At 33.8% G+C, this 25,537-nt stretch overlaps 1 protein-coding gene across 2 annotated transcripts in view; it reads left to right on the top strand.

Moving 5' to 3' along the window:
• LOC124360585 (SR-related and CTD-associated factor 4-like) overlaps positions 1-25,537 on the top strand; it is an 83,955-nt gene that overhangs the window by 36,071 nt on the left and 22,347 nt on the right. Inside the window, exons 9-15 of one of the 2 annotated variants that reach the window (XM_046814318.1) lie at positions 291-490; positions 1,590-1,754; positions 3,843-3,961; positions 11,740-11,948; positions 12,111-12,282; positions 15,938-16,192; positions 20,348-20,512. In XM_046814318.1, coding sequence (XP_046670274.1) covers positions 291-490; positions 1,590-1,754; positions 3,843-3,961; positions 11,740-11,948; positions 12,111-12,282; positions 15,938-16,192; positions 20,348-20,512 — 1,285 coding nt within the window. Of the gene's footprint in view, positions 1-290; positions 491-1,589; positions 1,755-3,842; positions 3,962-11,739; positions 11,949-12,110; positions 12,283-15,937; positions 16,205-20,347; positions 20,513-25,537 lie in introns of both variants that reach the window. The other variant, XM_046814317.1, reaches the window with a different exon arrangement.

Here is a 25,537-nt window from a genome sequence, read left to right as displayed (position 1 = left end):
GTTGAAATTACCAGATTTATAATGTGTAACTTATATTGAATTAATTTTTTATATTATTTAACACCTATTTATTATAACACTTGACAGAAAGCATACACAGTTATAAAAAAAGTAATTCCTAAAAATTTTCCAAATTTTGGTAAAAAAAACCCCAGAAAATAAAACCCACTTTAAAGTAAAATATTCAATTTTAAGATGATTCAAATACATTTTTTTAATTACTGTCTATTTTGTTTTATTTATAAACCTGAAAATGTGACTGCTTAGTAAGTGTTTGTATTGTGTGTTAGAATCTTCCCTTTGCTGATGAATGTGAGTTAAAGCCTGTTGGAGAGTTGTCCGGATTCCCTGGAATGGATTTGAGTCAACCACCCCCTGGGTACCCTTCCCAGCAAAAACTGCTGGTACCCCCAGGGATGATGCTGAAACCACCGCCCAGTCCACTAGAAGATGGTGAACATGTAGGCTCAGATGGTGATGAGAGAATGGGGTATGTTTATCAATGGTGTATAAAGTAACAAATATTTATAAATAAATTACTAGAAGAAACAATACTAATACTTACATCTAAAACAAAGAGCTATTAAAACAAATCATCTTATAATCTTTAAATATGTAATTTTGTAATATTATAGTTAACCCTTTGCGCTTGAAAGGTCACACCAAGGTTGCAGACAGCTCGCGTTAGTTTTGCTGTAATTTGTTCTCGCAATTTGTATGGCCAGTACAGATGGCTGCGCTACTTTCATTGACAGCTCGTGGCCATATTTGTTGTTTGCCTCCCCAGATTGGAATTATTTTTCAATTTCCTCCATGTTATTTGCATAGTAATTTAAAATTTTTAAAGAAGAAATTAAAATTTTTTTTCTAAATCAAACAAACATATATTTGGGAATTTAACTCTTATACGTATATTGTTAACAAAGATATTGTAAAGTAGGCTTTTGCAGTTTTGTTATACTCAGACATGAACTATTTTATATTTTTCTCAATATTAACACTTTTTGATGGAATTAAACTTATAATGCCTATGAGTAATCAAGAATCGTTAGCACATATCTTCTAGTAAAATTTTCTTGGTTTCTATCTCTTCAGTGTATAGGCCCACTACACGTCATTCGTCTTATTTGCACAGTCAATGTTTAGAGAAGAATTACAGGCCAAATTACAATTTACTGCTTTACTTAAAAATTACTTTAAAATAAAGCTGCTCAATAGGTTTCTGCACTCACCATTCATTATGAAACAAAGAATATTAGAAAATAACTGCTATGTTTAGTGGCCAGTACAGCTGAACATACAGGTTGAGATAACATTACAGCAAAAATGAATCTGTGTTTCCAACAAAATGGTGGCAGCCAGTAGAGCTCCAAAGACAAATTATAAATACTGTTTAAGAGATTGGCTAACATGACACAATAAGAGTGAGTCTTAGCATAAACTTGGCAAAATTAGGAATTCAAAACAAGAATAAATATGGCATCAAAAGTTCTTTACCTGATTTTTCGTTAAAGAGACTAATTAACAACTGTTGTTTATTGAATAAAGTGAACAGTGAACTCAAGGGGTTCTGGTATCATTGTTATCAGGCATGCTGGTGAAGATGGACCCTCAGTGGTTGTTCTGGACAGTGACTCCCCCAGTGACTCTCCAGCACACAATAGGAGAAGACGCAGGCGGTCTAGGTCACGCTCTAGGTCACACCGTAGATCACGGTCTGACTCCCGCTCTCGATCTCGGAGCAAAAGAAAACGGTATGTTGATCTTTAAATGTATATTCTAACATAAACTGCCTTCTTAGTTTTACACTGGATATAGTGTTTTACATCTAATATTAAGTTTCATAAGCTATAATTAATTGTTAAAAAGGCATAACAAGTGACAGCAAATACTTTTCTCTGTTTCATTTCCAAATTGTAAGCATGCTCATGTGCTTGAATTTAAGAATATCTGAAAATACTATTCTGTTAGATATAAACCATTAATAAATGTAATTTTAAATTTAGACAAGACAAAGACAATTTAATTACCTAGTTTAATAAGTAAAAGTGTTTAAAGACCAAAAGAAATATTTGTATGAAAGAAACATTTATACAGGTTACAACACTAATTATGAGTAAGTGCTTATGTGTGATAAAGCTTTTGAAAACTTAACTTTAGTGAATTGTCAGTAGATTTTTAAAAAATCGCCTTAAAGCTACAAGAGAAATTTATTTTATTAGTCTGAAGCCATATTAGTCATCTATATAGTATGTAAAAATATAATGTATAACCGTATAATGTTTTGTTAGAGAACATCATAGTACATAATATGTTAATTTTGATGGATTCTAATGGTTAAATTCACTGAAATAAATCTGACCTGTTGTAGTAAGCAAACATTATCAGTAATTCAATACCCCCTGCTCTGGTCTCGTAACCATCGGACTATTAAGTCAACTGTTTTATAATGGTTCACTGTGTCTTACAGATGAACTAATAATAGTAGGGGAGCCCAAGCGGGGATTTCCTCGTGTAACTCGAGCGTGTCAGAAAATCATATGAGGAGAAACCTTGTACCCTGTAATGTACCCCTACCATATATGAACCCTTAATATAGAGGTATGCGTTGAGGGCAGTCCATCAGATTAGTAAAAAAATAGTCTCTCTTGCCATCCCTACACTACCATCTGCCGCCATGATGCCATCTCAGCTGATCACAATAATAACTGTTGTAGACTTACACAATAGAATCCAGCAACTTTTGACATGACGCTTTGATTTTTTTGTTCGGTTTAAAAACAATTTTGTAAATTTAATGCAATAAGTTTTATATGCATTACAATAATGAGCGATGTAAGTGTGAAATGTGTATTTTTTGGAGAAGAAAATTACACTGGAAAGTGCAGAGAAATTTGATGATGCACCATAACTTCCTTTAAAAAATCCCGAATTATCTATTTCTAGCATTTTCACAATGCATACTGCTGGTACAACAGAAGGCTAGTAAGTGTTAATGTAATAGATTAAACAAATAGTCCATTCAAAAGTCACATTTGGGTTTGCATTATTTAGAAGACACAATTTTATTTTTTTTTACTTGATTTTACAACAAAATTTTTAACATTTTTTTGTGCTAATAACATTTTCTATAACTTTACTCCTTTAACTTTTTGTTGTAAAATGAAAATTTATGACGTTATTAACAAAAAAGGGTGAACATTTGGGAACAAATTTACAGGTTTATATCAATAAATGGTAGAATTATACATATATTTACATTGTTTTATTACATCCAGTAATTAAAAAAAATGTCTTGTCAGATTATCAATGTTCCTCCATATAATTGTCAGATTATCATTTAGGACAACTAGTACATCAAGTTGAACTGTCTGCATAAAAGTTCAACGCACTTGAGTATTTCAAGATCACATTTTTTCAAAAAATGTCATGGCTTTTGGTTGCGTCTAAATTGTCAGACATTTCAACAGACAATTTTTTTGAGTTCACCTAACATTTCCTCTGAATATCTGACGTACTTGAACAACTTTTTTTCTATCTGTTTTACGACAATGTTCCGCTTACCACTACTAGTCAGAATAATATCTCTCGCTTATCAGAAAGACATAGCGCAGATATACTTTGAATGTCTTGATACGCTGAATATTTCCATATGACTGATATTTTTAAATTTTTTTAAATATGTACACACTCACCTCCTTAACATAAAACATTTTTTGTTTTTAGACCTAATCTTCACAAACCAATAGGTCTCCATGCCACTTTAGTAACTGCAAATTTAGCACCCCAGGCTTCCCTGCTATAAGTAAATTTATCTGAAATTGTCATAAAATCATTTACAGATCCAGTTCCTACGATGATAAAGATTGGGAGAAGTTAAAGCAAAGAGAGGCAGAAAAAGAAAAGGAAAGAGAAAGAAAGAGGAAAGGTTTACCTCCCTTGAAAAAAAATCATTTAGCAGGTAAGTTAACAGATTTGCTGATAACCCTCCAAGCACTGATAACACCCTGTGCTAAATATAGTTGGAAAATCAATTCCGATAAGTGATCTATAAATGTAAGAATTGAATTTGGCCAATATTTTTCAAAAAGTGGTGTCATAGAAATTGTACCTATTGTTCCTGAAAATTCCTTTTATTACATGTAGTCTTTTAACACAATGCAAAGAATTTGTTTTCAACATCTTTATCAAGGCCTTTTTTAACTCTACAAACAGGCTTGATCTCCAGATTCCAAGGGTAAAGTCTGTGAGTGTCAGATTTCAGGTGCTGCACTAAGCAGAGAGATGAAATGAAATTGAAATAAACTCAAGATTAGTACTGAATTAACCCATCCTACTATTTATGTTATGTGTTATGTGTTATACTCTTTATTGCACACTTAATAATAAATTTACATTGCAATCGTCATTTGTCACTGAATACAATTTCAGTCATCCAGTTAAACGTACAATTGTATGCACTCAATCACACAGAACACCAAAACTGCCTGAGATTGTTATTGATTTGTTTTTCATTCTTTATTTACTTAAATTCATTCCAGCGAATTGCCTTATACTTATCAATTGGATACACTCTAGTTAAAGTTGATCAATTATATAGTTAAAGTTAAGATTGATTTAAAACTACAAGAGAACCAGCTTCCTAGGCACATTCACCATTACATCCAGTTCTTCTTCTGGTGAAACATTGACAATCCCGTAATGAACAGACAAGAGTGCAAGATCAGTTAATCTTTCATTATTCATCCTGTTTCTTAGATAGTTTTTAACACTTAGAGTGCTAATCCCGTAATTTTACGGAACGGCGAAACTTCCGAAGAATGCTAATCCCGTAGTTTTACGTGGTTGTCATTTCAATTGGTATTATATTACATTGTCCGTATTTAAACGGGTTTTGCCTACTCTACAATGTTATTTGGGTTTTTAGTAACACAATTCACCGCTAGAAAGCGTCAGATGTATTGTATGAGCTTAATGACAAAGCAACTTCGGTCGCGTTGTTTACGTGCCGCTAACGTGACGTTCGTTGCAGCCGGCAGTCGATGTCGCAATCATGGCTTCTCGCAGCTTGAACGACGTTGCGATCAGTGATGTATTAGATAAAGATAATTTTATTGGAGTAGATAGTATTTTTGACGATTCTGACATTGATCCTGATTTAATGGAAGAAGATTAGACACATACTTCAGGTAAGAATAAGTAAGTCTATTTATCATATAAACATCAGTCTAAAAGTTTGGTTATGTTATTGTTTTCGTGAATCAAACTATAATTTGTATTATAATAAATTAACTTTATACAACTAATATTTTATTCTTATGAATAAAATAGAAATATATTCATATTTTACATAGTATATTATTATGTTACAGATGCTGAAAACAGTGCTGACAGCGAAAGTGATGCCGACGCATCAATATGACGGCATAGTTTTTTGTCAAAAAACTACAAAACATAAAAACATGATTTGTATTATTCAAAGGACAGTTTATATTTGTAAATGGGTCATTGTAAATAATTGTATGTATGCTTAGTTTAGTAAGTTAGATAAAAAAACTGTCTCAAAAAATAATTTTTTTTTTCCAAAAATATATGTTTTTAAAAAACATTTTTTATGTGTAGTTTAAAAAAAAAACACAAAAAATCTCACGTTAAAAGAAAGACGAAAGTAAGCTGAATTAAGGTATGTAAGTATTTTTTCTCATACCTTAAATACTTTTTTTTTAATAAATTTTTGAAAACCACCAAAAACACTCAGCATTCTACAGACTTGCATGTCATTTAGGGCCAGCACTCAAAGTGTTAATTCTTTTCATTGTCGAAAATCATCGTTCAGCTGTGTCTAGTTTTTAATTCTTTTCATTGTCGAAAATCATCGTTCAGCTGTGTCTAGTTTTTAATTCTTTTCATTGTCGAACATCATCGTTCAGCTGTGTCTGTTGAAACTGAAAACAAACTGAATGATTACTTCATGAAAACGTCTGGCTAAGCTTCATAAAATTAATAATTATTTTACTAATAAGAGAATAGGCTTCACAAAATTAATGGTGTTTTTAACTAAAAAGAGTTTGAGTCTTCTTTATACAAATTTATAAATAAAAATGAGCAATAAAGATAACACAAGTTAACACTTTTCCCCTGAGCCCGAGTATAGGTCGGGCCGCGTCGGCAGCGCCTGCTACCAGCGCCCGAGTATAGCTCGGGTCGTGTTATTTAATTGTATTATTTAGCTCAGTCATCTTATTTTTGGATTCAAACATTTTGATTATGTTCATTGGTTGTCTAAGTTCGTATTTGTTGGTTTTGAGATCCCTGGGTCACGGTTTAGTAATGAAATACGTATATTTATCGTCGTACTACAAGCGAGTCTAGACAGCTGATCGTAGGCGCCGCGGCTGATCGTCGGTACTGTCAGTTTGCTTTGTAGTGTTTCACGTTGTGTGTTGTTGTGAGTCTTACTAAGTTTTCTACAAATCTTGCCGACAAATACTGAAGCAAATGTTATTATAATATATTATAAATGTGAATTTAACTGTTTGTAAATAATCGGAACTTTAGTTTCTTACTGAATAAAGTAAAGGCAAATGCAAGCAATGTGAGGTTATCCGTGCGTTTTGTTTTGTATTTACACTCGCTTTGTTCTTTCTTCTCGACTTTCCGTTGATTTTCTTTTAAATTCTTTACTTATTATTTTCGAGTTTAAATAATATTGGTGATGATATCATAAGTGATGCAATTCGCGATCTTTTGTTTGACTCCGAGTCGGAAAGTGACGATGATTTTGATACACACCTGAGACCAAATATTGATTTTATGAACGATCTAAACGAAAATGTGCGAGATCCTGTATTTGAATCAGACCATTGTGCTTTAAAAATTACCACACTAAGGCGAACTACCTGAACTAACAAGCTATGTAGCTAAAACTTTTTTTGTATTTTTACATAGCATTCAATATTATGTAATAATTTTATTTTGAAAAAAACTTTATATTTGTATACATTTAAAAAAAGTATGTATCTCTATCTATAAAAAGATATATAGTATGAGTTTATAACATAATTACTGCAATAACACAGAATTTGTTTAAAGCACCATAAAACCCCCAGGGAGCCACGCCGAAACATGTATTAAGGGCCCAGGGTACAAAGTGTTAAAAAGCATAACAAATGAAAAATGGATATTTGTGTAATAAATGGTATTTGGTAATACAGGGTTAGCCAGTGAAATGGGAAGATTTAAATAAGTAACTAATTCTTTAAGAACATGAATTTTAATATTTAATGGTTATAAATATAAAGAAAAAAGGTAGCCATTTACTATACAATAAGTGAAAAAATTATTTTTCGAATATAACATTTGTCATATGTCCTCCATTGGAATCTATGCACTGCTGCAGCCGGGCCTGGAAGTTTCTCATTACATTTTGCAGCATATTGACTGGTATTCCTTCGATTTCGTCCCGAATTCGTTTTTTTAGGGCAGGGATAGTTCTAGGTGGACCTTTCTTAAAAACTCTTGTTTTTAAATAACCCCATAGAAATAAGTCACAGGCTGTCAAATCTGGAGAGCGAGGGGGCCAAGGGATATCCCCGTTTCGGGAAATTACGCCACCTGGAAACAAAGCATTCACAGCATTCATAGCAACTCTTGCAGTGTGGCTTGTTGCCCCATCTTGTTGGAACATTGTGTGTTCATTTACTGGAAAACGGGAAAGTTGTGGCGTAAGAAAGTTCTGGATCGTTGCAAAGTAACGCACAGAGTTAACAGTCACAGCACTTCCATTGCTATCCTCAAAGAAAAATGGGTCTATGATTCCTCTTGCTGACATTGTGCACCAAACCATCACTTTTTCAGAATGAAGAGGCGTTTCATGAAGTGCGCCAGGGTTTTCCTCAGATCAGTATCTGAAGTTTTGTTTATTAACAAAACCAGAGAGGTGGAAATGCGCCTCATCGCTCATCCACAAGTTGTTTACTTGGTCGACATTTTCTTCAAATCTTCTGGCCATTTCCTCACAAAACTGTAATCGTTTCTGATGGTCAGTTGGTTTGAGAGATTGCACAATCTGTATTTTGTATGGGTGAAAATTTAAATCTTGATGAATCCTTCTCACCGAAGTGTTACTTATTCCAAGGCGTAGAGCATGTTGTTTGGCAGATCGGCGTGGACTTCTGAGCCTGTTGAACAGTAGCGATATTTTGAGGGGTTCGAACGGTTTTTGCACTCTCACCTCGTTTTTTAAACATTGATCCAGTTTGTTCAAGGTTGTTTATCCACAAACGAATTGCGTTATCCGAAGGAACAGGCCTGTTGCGCGGTATGTTGAAATGGCGTTGAAAAGCACGTCGCGTTTTCACCAAACTCTCACCATTTGTATAATACACTTTAACCATGTAGCCGCGATGTTCACCCATCCAACGATCCATCTCAACTAAATGGCGGGACACGCAGATAGAAATGAGTCGGCCACTATTACCCCCACCACTCACATTCCAACTGTCAAAGGCCATCTCCAATCTTCCCGTTTCACTGGCTAACCCTGTATCAGTGAGAGGGTAAGTAAGTAGGTTGGAAGGTTGGTATTAAAATAGGTATTAACTGAACTTACCTGGAAGTGATGCCAAGATTTTAAGCAAGTGGTGAATATATTGGGAAAAATACCTTGTTACGGTTATCCAGATAATTGGAGATTATTGGATATTTCTTCTTTGTCATCAGTTCTTCTTCTTCTTCTCACTAGTTGTACCATATTAGGTACTCTGCTTTTACTTCTGATGCATCAGCCTGTTCTTCAAAATAAAGGGATATGATATTTTTTCCCATTTGATCAACCTCATTCCTAGATGCATATATTGGAAGTATAACTTTTAGTGCATACAATACATCATCCTGGCCATTGCTGAATCTGCTGTTGAGTTGGACTAAAGAGATCCAATGATGGGACAAAAATAGTTCTTGTGAAGTATTACCATCATGAGGATAGTTTTCTTTATCTGTTTGTCTTCCTGCTAGTTTGGGCTCTTTCAATTCAGGGTTGAAATAGAGTTTGAGTTTCAGAAGCTGACTCAAACAACTTGAGAAACTCAACATCAATGTCACCTCTCAATATCTACAATGTCTCAATGACAGAAGTAGCATATCTATATACTGGACTTAAATCAACATCTTGACCCTGTAAATACTTTGAAAGAGGCAAAGTTAAGTAAACAATTTTTCACAAGCATCAGTTGACCAACATTAAATAACAACACCTTACCAAGATACCTGCTATACTAAATATGACTCCTTGTGACAAACTTATAAATTGCTCATCATTTTTTAATACAAGTAATGTGTGATATATTATACTGTAACCAATTTTTACTGGTAGCACGTAATGTGCCACTGGGTCTGTAGGAATTAAAAACTATGTGTTCAATAACAATTAAATACTACAGACCAGCCAACACACATATGTGTCTTTTATAAACTAGCTGTAATAAAAAAAAAACTAGGTGGTAGTTAGTAAGGAAATCACTTTTCATACATTTAGGTTAGAATTATTTCCTGAACATCAATCGACAATACACCAGCTGTAATTGAAAATGTAGGCCTAAATGATATTTGTACCTAGTTCCAAGACCAGATTACAAGTTTTAGGCCTTCATCATACATCAGACCAAAGCAATTTTATAAAGAGTTGAGGGGTCTTTAAAAAATTTTGTTGGTCTGTGGTGCAAAATCATGTGCCAGATGGACTAATTAAGTTAAATATTTTGTAGTATGGGAGCATACATGTTTTATATATATGTATATATATACACACACACATATGAGGCATGTTTTTAAAGTAAGTACCGTTTTGATATTAAAAAAAAATCAACAAGTAAATTTTTCAAACAAAACTTTATTTACCTGAAAGAGCATTCTTTCCTCTACTTCTCTACATAATTTCCATTATTATTAAGGCACTTGTCGTATCTGGGACCAGCTTTTGTTTGCCGTTGTCAAAGAAGCTTGCCGCCAGACTGGACAACCACTGTTTGCACAGACGTTTTTACTTTTTCATCATTGGAATGACGCTTCCCCGCCAAATGCGTCTTCAAGTGCAGAAACAAATGGTAGTCACTAGGCGCTAGATCTGGACTGTATGGAGGATGGTCCAATTGTTCCCAGCCAAATGAAGTGATGAGCTCTTGCGTTCGATTTGCTGAATGTGGACGAGCATTATTGTGGAGCAAAACGACGTCTGCACTCAGCATGCCACGCCTTTTATTTTGAATTGCGCGGCGCAGTTTTTTCAAAGTTTCACAGTATGCGGCTGCATTAATCGTTTCACCGCGAGGCAGAAAATTACCCAACAACACACCCTGTCTGTCCCAAAAGACAGTGCACATAATTTTCTGAGCAGAAATTGTTTGTTTGAATTTGACTTTCCTAGGGGATGTTGAATGCCGCCATTCCATTGACTGTTGTTTTGATTCTGGTGTAACGTAGGCTACCCACGTTTCATCGCCTGTAACGATATGGCTTAAAAAATCATCGCCCTCGTTACTGTAACGCTCGAGAAAGCTCAATGCACTGCCCAATCGTTTGGTTTTGTGCTCATCATTCAACATTTTCGGTACCCACCGTGAACACAGTTTCCGATAATTTAAACGTTCGGACACAATTTCGTAGAAAACACTTCTTGATACAGCAGGAAATTTGTCAGCTAAGGACGAAATTGTGAACCGTCTGTTCTCTTTCACTTTACAGTCCACTTTTTGAATGAGATCATCGGTAATGACTGAAAGTCGCCCACTTCGTTCCTCATCATGAACGTTTGAAGGTCCTAACCCATTTCTGCACCATTCCTTCACTCATAATGTTTTCACCAAAACTTCACTGATTTGACGATGAATGTCAATTGCTTTTAAGCCTTTAGCACAGAGAAAACAAATCACAGCACGCACTTCAAAGTCGGCGGGATTCTCGATAGTCAGCGGCATTTTAAAAAATTACATAAACAAACGAAGACTCGATCAAACAGTGTCGTAATGGCATCTGTGGCTTCCCAACTGATGTAGCTACACTACGCGCATGCGCTAAACGGCAACTGCAGCGCTGCGGCGGTGTAATTTAAAAATGGTACTTACTTTAAAAATGCCTCGTATAAAAAATTAGCTTTTATTTGACGGAGATTCTGACCACTAAGACAGAATAATTCCATTAAATTAACACTTGATCATTCACAGTCTTAATACAGGACTTAAAAACTATGATCTTAAATTAACTTTTAAACACAATTTTGATCTATTTTGATTTTCGAAATATTGTTTATAAGAAAGATATTTTAAATATAAAATAATAATGTTTGTAATTTTTAAACTAAAATACTTACAAATGAGAAATAAAAATGTATTTTAATGAAAATTAAAACAGACCATTATAAAGCAAATAAATTTGTTTTATCACTACACAAAGTAATCCCAAACTATATATTCAGTATTGGTACTGTCATTGGAGAATTGCACAGTCATCATTTTACTTTTTTTGCAAGAAATATTTGGTAAAATACACAACAGATGAGCTGACTCAAAGAAACCGAAATGCTAAGAGATGCAGGACAAATTTGGAGCATAAAAGTATACTGCATGCAACAATTCCTGACGTCTTCCATATATGCTTGCATGTAATTCCATGCTCGCATCTGTTTTGAGTGGTATTTTTTAGAAATTAATATATAATGAAAATGATTAATGTTGTTGCTTTCAGTGTGCAGTACAACATTGTGGATTGGTCATCTGTCAAAACTGGTTCAGCAAGAGGAGTTGTCTGATACGTTTGGAGAATTTGGCGACATTGTGTCAATAGACCTAATACCACCGAGAGGCTGCGCCTTTATCTGCATGAACAGAAGGCAAGATGCTTATCGAGCATTGCAAGACCTCAAACACCACAAACTCCAAGGAAAGGCAATCACTGTAAGTTGAGACATTCATATAACAAATATAACTATTTCCCTGAAACTGTAAATCCTGTTATAATAGTCTGGTATTTTGTGTTATCTGGTACAGGATTATAAAGGATTAATAGTTTAGGATTTATATTGAGAAGTTCTTTAATCTGCCATCTCTGTTCCTTAGTTGGCCTGGGCTCCAGGAAAAGGCATGAAAGGTAAGGAGTACAAGGATTACTGGGAGGTGGAACAAGGGGTCTCTTACATTCCTTGGACCAAACTGTCTCCAGACATTGACTTGGAACTCCTTGAAGAAGGTGGAATGATAGATGAAGAGTCTTTCCCTGAGTGGCTGAAAGGTAATTTGTTTGGTTTACAATATAACTCAAATGTACATAATGTATGTACTATTAGTTAGTACTGCTGTTGGTTAGTAAATCAGTACAAATGCTAAATATGAGTGGAAAGAAATTAAACCACAAATGATCAATCGTTGACCAATAACATGGCCCACATGATTTGTTGCTACCATGTGATATTTGTTACAGTTATTATCATTCGTAATGGTATTCTGCTTATAATAAATGCATTCCTTTTTAATTTTGTTTTTTTTTACAATCCAACTGGAAAACACATGCATACATTGAACTCTTAAATAAAAAAATAACCTGTCTATATAAAATGGTGTTACAAGCTCTGAAGCATCTCCACAAAAATCTCATGTTCTCCTCAAAGCTTACTTTATGTTTGGATATTGTGTTACGTTCTTGATTGACCAGTTAACAATTATTAAAGAAACAGTAACAATAATAACAATTTAGCTGCTCAAATGAAGTTTCAGGAATAAAAGTGATTATGATGGAATCTCATTTACCAAATATGTACATAAGTCAGAACTCTATACAAAGTTTGTTATTAGTTGTCCTTCTCGTACCTAAATTAGGAAAATTAACATATTTATTCCAGAATATATTTTTCATTTATGAAAGTATTTTAGACAATGTTTCACAATGAAATAAATGGTTTGTCGGAAGACACTATAAAATGTAGTGACTTTTGTCATATTTCTTGCTATACTGTGGCATTTCTCTTCGAACAGCATTCAGTAACAAATTTTGCAAACTGTGCTAATTTGGTGTCTTTTTGCACTTTCACCAACCATAGAATATAATGTTAAATAGTTATGCTCATTCCTTGTTACTTCAGGAATGTGTGGTGTTGCTTCTTGAATTCTGTGATGGAAGTTAAGTGATTTTTTTAGCGTTTGCTTTTGGTTTTCAAAAATGTATTTTTAGCTACAGTAGTATCAATTTCTTCACCTCATAGTGTTTCGCTCTTCAGTGCTGTACGAAGACATTTGGTTTGAAAGATTCTTAAGCCTTATTGTAGGGGTGAAAACTAGTGGCTCTAGTACAGACTCTAGTAGTGTCTGGGTTTTGTTATAGAATCTACATATTCTGGTTTCTGCACAGTTGATAACATTAAAACTTCTTACTTATCATGCAAGTATTCCTTCATCACTTTCTAAACATAAATTTTCTCTTTTCTTGAGTTTTTCTTTTATCAACTCTTTTGAAATACTTTTTCGATTTTTTTCAAGGTACCACAATGAATTTGCCTTGATAGCAAAGTGTTGGCTAGTTGAACAGACAATTATAAACATACAGATAGTGATCGCTGGTAAATGTTTTACAATGAGTTCTATCCCTACAAAGGTAACAACTTGTCCATTGTAACAGTGGTGCCTTTTCCCCATGTAAACTTTGATATCATAAGTATAGCCAGGTTTTTTCCCACAAAGTTTAAATATTTCTGGTTTCTGCACAGTTGATAACATTAAAACTTCTTACTTATCATGCAAGTATTCCTTCATCACTTTCTAAACATAAATTTTCTCTTTTCTTGAGTTTTTCTTTTATCAACTCTTTTGAAATACTTTTTCGATTTTTTTCAAGGTACCACAATGAATTTGCCTTGATAGCAAAGTGTTGGCTAGTTGAACAGACAATTATAAACATACAGATAGTGATCGCTGGTAAATGTTTTACAATGAGTTCTATCCCTACAAAGGTAACAACTTGTCCATTGTAACAGTGGTGCCTTTTCCCCATGTAAACTTTGATATCATAAGTATAGCCAGGTTTTTTCCCACAAAGTTTAAATATTTGAATGCTGTACTTAAGAGCTTTTCCAGGTGTTTACTTTTGTACCTGTAGAAAAGTAGCCTATCATGGACTGGTATTATGGTCTCATTAATAACAAGGTTTGCTCAGCTTCTTTTAGTTAAAAAAAAATATAGCTTTCATTTTAGAAAGCAAGGATTTTATTTTGCTTATACACCCATCTTTTTGCAGATTTCTGTTATCATTAAAGTACCAAAAGTGTAAAAGCAGTTGAAACATATTTTGGCTTATTAGCATTGAGGCACTTGAGAAGAAGTACAAATAATTTGCTGACCAATAATCACTTATTAATGGAAGTGTTGCTAGAGCCATGTACAAAAGCAGTAGCCTATAAATTTTTCATTTCATCTGAATTTTAGTCTTGTGAATCTTTGAGCCTACTTTTATCTATAAATTACATGACTATCCTGATTTGCTTGTGTGGCCTTCAAAATCAATAAAATTGGAATTAAGATACTGCTCAAAGAAATCAATTGGCTTAGAATCATTGGTTGTGTTAAATTTAAATGTAGGGATAATGGTAAACTGAAAGATCTGCTCTTTACCTTCAAAAATATCCCAATGGTCAAAATCATTAGTAATGCTGTTCACTGTAGTTGCATGTTATTTTCAACATCAGTATCTGCTTTTTCTTTTACGCCCTTAAACTCATGTTCAGTAGCTCGTCTAAGCTGTCACTTAGTTGAAAGTCAGGGTCAGAATCATTGTCATAACCTTCACTAAAGTCTATTTCCTCAACATATCTATCATCACTTAGTCCTGCAAAATCACTTTGAGGTGTGGGCAAGCAAGTCAATTATTCTATCAGTTTCAGATCATCACAAATGAGCAATTATTTTATGACATGCACTTCCAATGGTATGAAACTATTGTGGGTGATGCAATGTTGTCTGAAAGTGATTTAACATGCAGTATAATCCAGTGAACTGTTATTTACTGCTAACCACCAAAAAAATATTCTACATCTAATTTTTATCAGTCATACATGAGCGACAGTATATTTTGTATGATAATTTTTTATTCTAAACGATCATTTCGGTCATACGTTACTGACAATTTAGAGACATTATGTATAAATAAAAGTCAAAATAGAATTACAAGTCTTAAGCAAAGTGGGAAAACACTAATAGTTCCACATAGATATTTTTGACACTCCAACCCTAAAACAGAATATTGACTTTACTTAAATAACAGCAGAGGTTAAAAGAAATTGTACAGACATCTGAAATTTTAGTAAAATACCATTAATTTTAGCTAATTGCTGACAAGCAGTAGATGTGGGGAAAATATGATGTCAGTTGTTGGTTAACATACAAGTGGAAAGGGTAATCATGTGTTTTATTGTTTTTGCCACATATGCTCTATAGTTAGTATCTTTCTCCTAGAACCTGTGATTGCTGGATATCCATTGAAAATACTTGTCATTTATGTGACATCACTGTATATCCGTTGCGCAAGATTTTGCTTTCATTATTAATTATTGCATAAATATTCACTGATTACTTTAGAACTCATATCGTTACAAAGAGAAAGAATCAAGTTTTTCATAAGCACCTGTTTTGTTGAGTTCTGCTTTATCCTGTCAACCAACAAGTGGTGGCAGGAAGATGAAGGTGTCCTTGAGCATCTGAGAATAGGATGGCTCATCTTCTCTTGTATATATTGTAAATAACAGTATGTTCTCAGAGGAGATTTAGTTCACATGTAAATAGTAGACTGAGTAATAAAAGTTCTTTGTAAAATATCTTCTATCTCAAATGTTTATATGTTTCTAAATTATAAATTAAATAAATACAAGCCCTTGTCAATTAAAACCAAGTTTCCATTTCAGAAAAGCAAAAAAAGAACAAAGATGATGATCATCATCGGTCTCAGAGCTCATCCCAAGCCGGGGATGACGAAACATCAAAGGGGACAGAATTGGACATTCCGGTGCCAGCCCCAACACTACCAGGCTACATCCCATTGCCTGAGGGTCCCCAGCCTGACATAAAGGTCACCCAGCCTCCTCCCAACATGCCTCCCATGATGGCTGCTGGCCCTCCTCTCGGCATGATGCCTCCATTCGGTCTGCCCAATGTTCCTCGTGAGTATATTGGTAATACATCATCAATGTTTTGTTTGTCCTTAGGTTAAGATTACAATAGATTAGATTACTTTGTTTTTGCATACATATAGTAATCCAAAAACAAAACAGATACTAGAGTATCTTTAGTTGGTTTTTTTAGAGTGCTGTAATCCATGGCTGGACCTAGGCCTATATGGGAATAATTGAGAGGGGGTCCTGTCAGTCGGTCATCACAATCAGACTAATAGTTTACAACACAAGTCTCACCCTCATTCCATGTATGATTCATTTTTTTATTACTTGACAGTCAATGAGTAAATAATTTACCATCTTTTAAATGCATGATGGTGAATGTTTGGTTTACCACCAACAGTTACTATTAAAAGGGTAAAGAAATTAATTGGGTTTTTAAAATAACATTGCATGTACCATATAAGTAGTTTTCAAAAGTTTGATAAAAACATAGAGCCAATCATTGTTTATTTTGGCATATTTTAGTGTAAAACTACACTTCAACGTACACTTAGTTGTTGGTTAAGTTTTAGCAAATCCAATCATTCGAGTGGCTGAAAAGATTTTATTTCTCTCTGTCCATTTGACTACACGATACCTCAAAAACGAACTGACCTATAGACTTGAAATTTTGCCCGAATCTTCATTTCTATATGGGCAACACTGAGTTCGATAACGGTGCATTTCATTTCATGGGATTTGGCTGAATACATTGGTTTTAATGGGTAATCATGACTGCAACAAAAAAATAGCAGAATAAATAAATTTGTAAACCAACTGAGTATATAATGATATGAGATTTTAATATGTGACATTTTTATTCATAGAATAAAAAGAAATATAATAGAGTGGAAAGTGAATGACAAGATTTGATTTCAGTGCACTCTTGTGTAGTAAAACTACACAACACTACTTATTTTAACACAACTATTAAACCTACCTTAATTAACAAACTATGCAACATGTGGAAAGATATCTCTAGAAAGCTTTCATCAGTAGACTATAAATAAGCATGAAACTTAATTTATGCATAGACAAGAATTAGTATTATGACGGTGCATACCAACCATGGAATATAGTTGAGTGCCATTGAAGTTATTACTCAGACAGATACATTGTCTCTTTTGTCTGCCTGGGAGAGAGAGAGATGTAAATATATCTTTTCTGTATAATTGTCTGTCTCTGTTCGCAGTGAAGCCTGGTACGCGACACATGGTGTTGTGCACTTCTGCCTTCTTTGTTTTAACATAAAACCCCAAAGATTTGGGGAAAACATTTTTAATACCCCAAAATGGCAATTTTAGGAGAGTATGGGTAATCTTTTAAAAGATATTGAAATGTAAGTTAGGTCAAACTGTACTTAACTATAAAAGTATATTCACTGAGTACCTGTATTTTGTAAAAAAAGTTTGAATCTATTTTGCTTCTTGCATACAAAGTGGTCCAAAATGTCAAATTTGTATGGTTTCACAGTTTCTTTTACTGTTACCTTGATACAACTTTAAGCAAATCCAAATTTTTATCCTATGTTACCAAAGAAGTACTTTTTCTAAAAATATGTTACAGTTGTCATTTTTCACCATATTTCCAATTTTTATTATGATATGATATATTATATGATTCAAACTAAGATATTTAAAACTCTTAAAGCCTTAAAAAATTCTAAAAGTGAGGAACAACTTTCCTTACAGTTATCAATAAATCTTTTAAAAACAGAGTTTAACAGAGTTAAAAACCCTGGAACTGAAGTTTCTACAGCGCTTAAGATCTCTTCTTCATTTATTGGTCGAAGAGCAGCCCTGATTTGTTGCATCTTGTCCTCTGTAGTCGTGGGCCTTGATGCATAAACCAAGTCTCAGCCTTCCAACATTACAAGTAGTAGTCCATGCACAATAGTAGTCCGGGGATTTGGATGGGTAGTTGACTGGTTCACCTCTCCCAATCCATTTTGAGGATATTCTTTTTCCAGAGTTTGTCGCTTCAGAGTAGTGGGCTGGCGCCCCAGTGTGCATAGACCACGTATGTTGGATGGTTTGTTTAGGAATATTCAACAAGAAATTAGACGAGTAATTGATGAGGAAGTTGTACATATTTCCATCCACGTTTCCAACACAGGCCAACAATTTGGTTGTCAACAATACCGCGCTAAGTATTGAGGCTCCTATACCTGTGGTTGTCTACTTCTCGCATTCAGTGGGGATTCTCAAAAGCCCAGAATTTTGTGTTGTGGGACGGTTTATCAGTTCACTTCTCCACTGCTCCGCAAAAGCATTTGCATCATAACATCTTGTGACAAAAATATTAATCTTCATGTATTTTATCACGGGCCCACAAACAAAAGTTCATTCTTAAAAGGTAGTCATCTCTATGCAGTTCTTGATGTAATATGGCAGAATTTTGGTGTGGGTGAATTTTGTTGTACTTAAAGATTCTGAGTTCTGATCATTGGCTAATTCCTGGAACATTAGTCACTCTTCTAGATAAGTCATGCGAATTGAGCTGAAACGCAAACAAAACGCCTGGAGCCTTATCATCCCTTACAGGCCTAGTGCATTGTTTCCCTTTGTTGTGATCCGGTTGTACATTTCCAGTTTCACTGATACGACTAGCAAGTCTTTTGCGAATGATGTTCATGGTCCAGTTAACGTTAACTGTATAGAGCAGCAGCGACTGTGTAGTTCTGAAAATATTCATCTAACTCCAACATCAAGTAAGCTTCCTTATTGTTGAGTGGTATATTTGAGCTGAAAGGTGACAATTGAAGCATATTTTTAGAAAGAATACTTCTTTGGTAACCTTGGCTAAAAATTTGGTGTAACTAAATTTTTAATGAGGTAACTTTAGAAAAACAATGTGAATCCGTACAGTTTTGATATTTTTAACCCCCCTGTATATAAGAAGCAAAATCATTTTTTTTTTTTTTTTTTTCGGAATGATCAGTGAATGAGACCTTTAATTAAAGTACAGCTCGACCTGCCTTTACATTTTTAAATCTTTAAAAATAACCATTTACCCCCCCCCAAGAGTGCCATTTTGGATGTTAAATTTCCCTAAACTTATGCGATTGAATTATGGGTTTTTTATTGGTACAATATAATGTGTAAATATAATAAGTTAGATTTTGTGTAAATCCATTTCTTATCTCAGTGTTGTGAATTCTGTTCTGTAGCTAAATTTAATTTTCAATTGATATAATAGGTATTGGGATTGAATGTCAATTATTGAATTTTTTTAGTGTTTAGCAATTAAATATTTAATATGTGATAAATTTTGTAAAATATGTATTAGTTAATGATAAAACAGCCTTACTTTTGATGACATTTTCTTTGAGATTGAATTTCTATAAATTTTGTTGCTTGATATTGAACAGATATGTTGCCAATCTCTTGTAGAATAAAGGAAGTCTGTTGTATTTTATTTTTGAAACTTCAGTCTTCTTACAAATTTGTCTCAAGATGTCATGAATCAGGCCAACATGTCATGAATACGTGCCATTTGAGTATAAGAAGAAACTGCAAGTCCTGTGGCCAATCAGCGACTAATCTCATTCAAGGTCATATAAAGGATAGTTGACTGAGCTTTACGTAGCTTATTTCGGTAATCAAAACCCTGCACAAAAATTGTACAAATGCAGCAATTTTCTGCGGGTGCTTGCATATTTAATGATGGTTGGTCTTTACAACTTTTACTGGTTAATATTTATAAATTATATAATATAATATCCTGTAACAATAAATAACAGCCTTGAGTTAAGGTCCAGTTCGCCTTTGTCTTAGTGCAGTGTCTGAAATCCGACGCAGTCACAGATTTAGAAAATAGGTTGACGACCAAGAACCTCAAAAGAACTCTTTCATCGTTTCAATATCAAGGACACCTATACTACAAAATATAGTGTACTCTAGATGAAGAGGTATTCTCATAGTCTAATTAGGAGGGCAATTAAGTGCACTATAATGTTTTAGTCACAATCCCAAAGCTTGGTGGAGTAACTGAGTTTCTACACATAACTTAGCTGTGGTGGAAAGAGTTCATTAAATGTGAATGTTGATTTTAGCCCCAGTTCTGAACTGGAGCTAAACTCAACCAATCTTTACATGTTATATAAACATACCTCAGTCTGTTGATTCATCTTTAGAATATTCTGTAATGGCTTTATTCTAGGTCTTTTGGGTCCAATGGGTATGGCGATGGGACCAGGACTGATGCCAAATGTTCCCCTCGGAGTACCTCCCCCAGGAATGCAGAGTCTCATGGCTAATCCTCTGATGCATCAACAGATGATGAGCAGAATGCCTCAGCCTGTCGGTTCACCTTTCAATCCACCACGTACGTTTGTTTATTTTTGTGTGTAAAAAATACATCCTATTGCAATTAAAACTGTAGAGTTCTTCATTCAAATTTGTATTTTTGAGTAAGTAATGTAAGATAGATAATGAATTATTTAAATTTAGTATAAAACACTTTACCAAAGTAATACAAAAAATTACATATGGAAATGGTTTAACCTTAAACCTAGAAATCTGGTGTTTTGTTAAAAGATCGAAATGTGTTATTAGTTTTTACTTGGAAAACATTTTAGTGATACAAAAATTAAGCACTGCACAGATTATATAATGTTACAACCTACATAATTTAATGTTTCAGGATCTATGTTAGGAAACTTAAATTTTAGTAGAAGTATAAAATCAATCTGTATTTACTTTACAATTTTTTTTATTTTGTATGAAAATTCCAACCATAGCCTCTGCGGCAAAAAATATTTTTTTCACAAAAGTCTGAAATACAAATAGATTGCCATAATAAAAGATCAAGATCCTGTAAACAGCTTTGTGATTATGTCAAAGAAACTTTCTATCAATACGTTACAGGCATTGTTGGGTGTGTAAAACGATCTCTTATTCAGATGTTCAGGAAAATGTGTTCACAACTCTTTAAGATGTGATTAATGAGAATAAGCAAAACAGTTAGTATAAAGTACACCCTAAAACCCATAGATTTCCATCTTTCTGTGTATGTGTTTGTTTCATAATTTAAGACATATAATTAATTTCTTGAGATATCAGCTTGGTACACGTATGATGAGAAATAGGATCTATTTAGGTGCAAAGTTGATAAGTTGTACCAATTAAAAATGGTGGTATTTAAAAATTTAACACTATAAGCAATAAAACATTTGTATCGTAGCATCACACTCATCAATTTGGCATCATCAAGTAGTTGTTTTTTTATAAAATTTCGTTAAAACCGGCATTGTTACATTTGTGATAGTGATCGGCGAAATTTTACCATTGAATTTGTGTAGATCCTTCGCATCATTAATTATGATTATACGAGCTGGTACCCAAAAGTTCCTGGAATAGTTCTGCCATGGACAGAGCTTGTGCAGTACAAACTTCTGCCGTTAAGTATCGGTAGTGCAACTCATCACCATTTCAGTGCAGCCTGGATCATCGACCAGGCTTGTTCTGTTTTTATGTAGTGACAGCATTTGCTGTTGTTGATTTGTGCTATTTCTCTTTTTTTATGATTGTAAGTTTGAAAGAAAAGATGTCAATTGATGACAAGCCTCATTCCAGACATCTATCAACTGCCCAAACAGATGAAGATGTTTAGAAATTTGAAAAAGATTATGCTTTCAGACTGTTTACAGACCACTGATCAAGTGTTGGAGATCAGTGGGTTATCTCAGTTCAGAGAATTTTATCTGACAATTAGGGAATGAACAGTGTCTGCCAAGTTTGTGCCTCTTGTTCTGACTGATAATCTAAAAGAACATTGAGTTGAAACATGTGATTTGAAAAACTTGAAACCGATCCTGACTGTGTTCAAAATTTAAACAGTTTGATATTTTTATGGAACAGGGAAGAAGTTCAAAGCTATTTGTTCTCTCAAACTTGCCACCATAAAAATAGCTCAAAACAACAATATCATAAACTGTTACTACGAAAGAATAGAACAAGCCAAATCGGCGGTTCAAGCAACACTGAAATAGATGAGTTGCACTACTGACACCTAGCGGTAAAAGTTTGTACTGCACAAACTCCACCTGCAGCAGAGCCATTCTGGGAACTTGGGTCTCGTATGTTTATAAGTATATATCTATAATTATCGTTTGATCGACCTTACACAAATTACCAGTAGCATAACTGTGTTTTTGTTGTAGTTTGTGTATAAAACCCTATGGACTGGTAACCTATTTAACAAATTATCATAATTTTGTAAATAGTGTTTTGCTTGCAGTTCTGTATTTATGTACATGCACTACTGCAAATCTGATGCGTATATTCGTCAATGGTATCTGATCGCTAAAACTTGTTTTTGTCTTCTTTGAAATTATTGTACTTTTATAAAGATTTTGCTTGCAGTTAATGTGTTCTCTATATCTATGTTTGGTCATTGCCGCAAATGCGCTGTGTCGATTCGCGAATGGCTGCTGACTGCCAGTAGACATATTACCAACCGCTAAAACATATATTATTTTTTATAATGACTAGGAAAGATTGTTCAAACATTTTAAGTTTAAATTCATCTTATAAATACAAATATATACCCATATTATGAATAATGAACTTAAAATAGAAGATAAGGAATATGGGTACTTTAGTACTATCCGAAAGGCACTATTTTTGGAAGAATTTTTAATGCCGGGAACTTAAAAACTCTACATTATTAGAAATACAACAGCAGTGATCAATTTCAACAACATCTTTATTTACTAAACTGCCGCCAGAATCTTCTGATTCGTCACGTCGGATCATGGTGAATAAATTGAGTCCACATTCTGATCGTCATTATTCTCAGAAAATTTATACACTTCTGATTGTGTAGCTCACAACAACGCATCTGGACAAATATATAAAAAAAGTATAACAATCTCATTACTATTACAAATCATTCCTGCCATACCGACTAAAGCACTTCAGAAATGCAATAGAAAAACTATAAAACAACAACCTTTTGTTTCTAACATCTAGGTAAAAGTTTACCATGTGCTTTTGTCATAGTTCCTTAATTGAGTGTAGTAGTAATTAAACAACACTAATGTGGATTTGTAGTAGTTAAAATAAACACTACTAGAGGCCAATGTGTATCACTTTAAAGCTGACAGGTGTTGTGTAGCGAAGCAGCTCTTTCTCACGTAATTACATGGGTGTGGTAGTTGAACACAAAGTGGCATTGCAGTTAAGGGCTTAACTTTGTCTCTAAAAATTAAGTTTTTTCTTAATTAAATTTTTATACCACATTTCCAGAAAACTATACTGTTAGTCTTTCTAATACAGCTACCATAATCTTTATAACATAAGTCATCATAACAACCTTTTTAAGGCTGTACCAAATCACATCTATTACAAATTAGAAAATTTCTCCAACACAGTTACAGTATTTCAAAAGGAAGCTGTAATATTTAAATAAACCTTTAGTCATGTTATACATGGGTTTTCCAGAAAATAACCTTCATTAATAATAGCACAAGAAATAATGGGGTAGCACCGCCATGTTTACGTTGGTTTGTACAGTGCTTTTAAGAGAGCATTATGTTTGTATGTTGTCCAGTTATAACCTCAAACATGAGTGTCGTAATAGAAAAACCTGCCAAGTGTGAAGTGCATGATGTTATAAGATTTCTTTGGCTGGAAAATCACACAGCAACCAAGATTCATTGAGAATTGTGTGAGGTTTATGGCACAAACATAATGATTGAAGGTTTAGCCCATCAATGAGTGTGGTTTTAATAAAATGGAAAAACAAACATTTATGGTGAAGAGAGGAGCAGTAGACTTTCTCTTGTAGTCATCGGCAATAGTTTTGGTATGTAATGAGCACAAAACTTCTGATAGCCTAGATTTTCTGTTATTATCTCTTGAAAAAGACTCCTAGAAATTTCAAGTAAAAGTCCTCACATACTTTTTTTAATTCACTTTGTACATTTGGTCATCACTGAGGAGCATTTCATAATGGAGATTTGATATTAAGCACCAAACAAATAGATGGTGCTAAAATCAGAGTATTTCAATACATGAGAGACAAGCTCTCTGCCAGGTAGGTAGTAAACATCCAAAAGACTCCAGGCTCAGAACTATTTATAATTTAAATTTAAAATCCCCTCATAAAGTTACTGATGGTGATGAAAGTAAGCTAAACAATTCAATTAAAAAATATTTTATTTAAATCACAATAAGTTTGGTAAGGTACTATTTCTTAAATACTGAAGATCCATAACTTGTTAAATACCATTTCAGAAAATAAAACAACTATTGAGAAAGTAAACTAGAAGTAATAAAATAAATTGTCATGTTTAAGGATTTCCATTATTTTAATAAAAACACTTTTAAGGATTAACACTTCTGTCAATCCCAGATTAACAGTTTCTCTAAAATCTCTAAATAGGAAGAGCAAAAGGTTGCGACTTCAAATGTTGGTGTTACCTGTAAACTAGATGGGAACTGGAACAACTACCACCTAGTCGTTCCACTTAACAGTGCCCGAACGCTTGAAACTTATTAGCAGCTTTAGTAAAATGTTCCAACGCACAAGGGGTTCCGAAGAAGTACATTCCGGGAACGTTCTGAAGAAACTGTTTCAGTTCTTTTGGCACATCTCTAAAGTGGAGATTTTTTCCATCAGGAACTAGAATTACATTTAAATGGGTAAAAGCTTTAAGAGAGGGTCAAAGAATGCTCTTGGTGAGAAACGGAATGGATGGCCCTCGATGATCACCAACGATTTTGTTCACCAAGTGGTGTTCATTTTATCCTGCTGTGTCAGGCCATTTTGGAGCTTAGTGCAAGGGGTTTACTAAATATAAGCCTATATATACCTAATTAGAAGCCATGTGATGTTAAATTTTTCCAGAAGGAAACAAACAATAATATTTTAAATTTTAAGTAGGTCATAACAAATGTAAAATTTGTTTGTGATGTTCAAAGTTTTTGAGAAATATGTTGTGAATACCAAATTTCACACACAAATTTGTATATGGAATAAAGTTCTTGTAAAGATAATAGAAATGCAAGATAACCATGTGGTGTCAGCTTTTTCCCAGTTTTAGAAAACATGCTTTATTATACATACATGGAACCATACTACAGATATAGAATAAAAATGGAAATGTGCATAAATAATAAAAAAATAGATTTATATATAAGGGGTTGGTAATTTATCAACTATTAATTTAAGTAATATAATTATACTAAAATATATATTGTACAGTGAAACCCTGTTACAAAGTTTTCCTGCCGATATGACCCTTCCTGAAGTTATAACCACTAATCTTTATTGGCTAATTGATGTTTTTTTCCACAAAACCACTGTTTTAGCACTTTAATGATTATCTTAGTTTCTGGGCGATAC

The sequence above is a fragment of the Homalodisca vitripennis genome, chromosome 4 (genome assembly GCF_021130785.1).
Source record: "Homalodisca vitripennis isolate AUS2020 chromosome 4, UT_GWSS_2.1, whole genome shotgun sequence".
NCBI classification, from domain to species: Eukaryota; Metazoa; Arthropoda; class Insecta; order Hemiptera; family Cicadellidae; genus Homalodisca; species Homalodisca vitripennis.
Note: the sequence above shows the minus strand (reverse complement) of the source record. Positions and strands in the feature narration are given on the sequence as shown.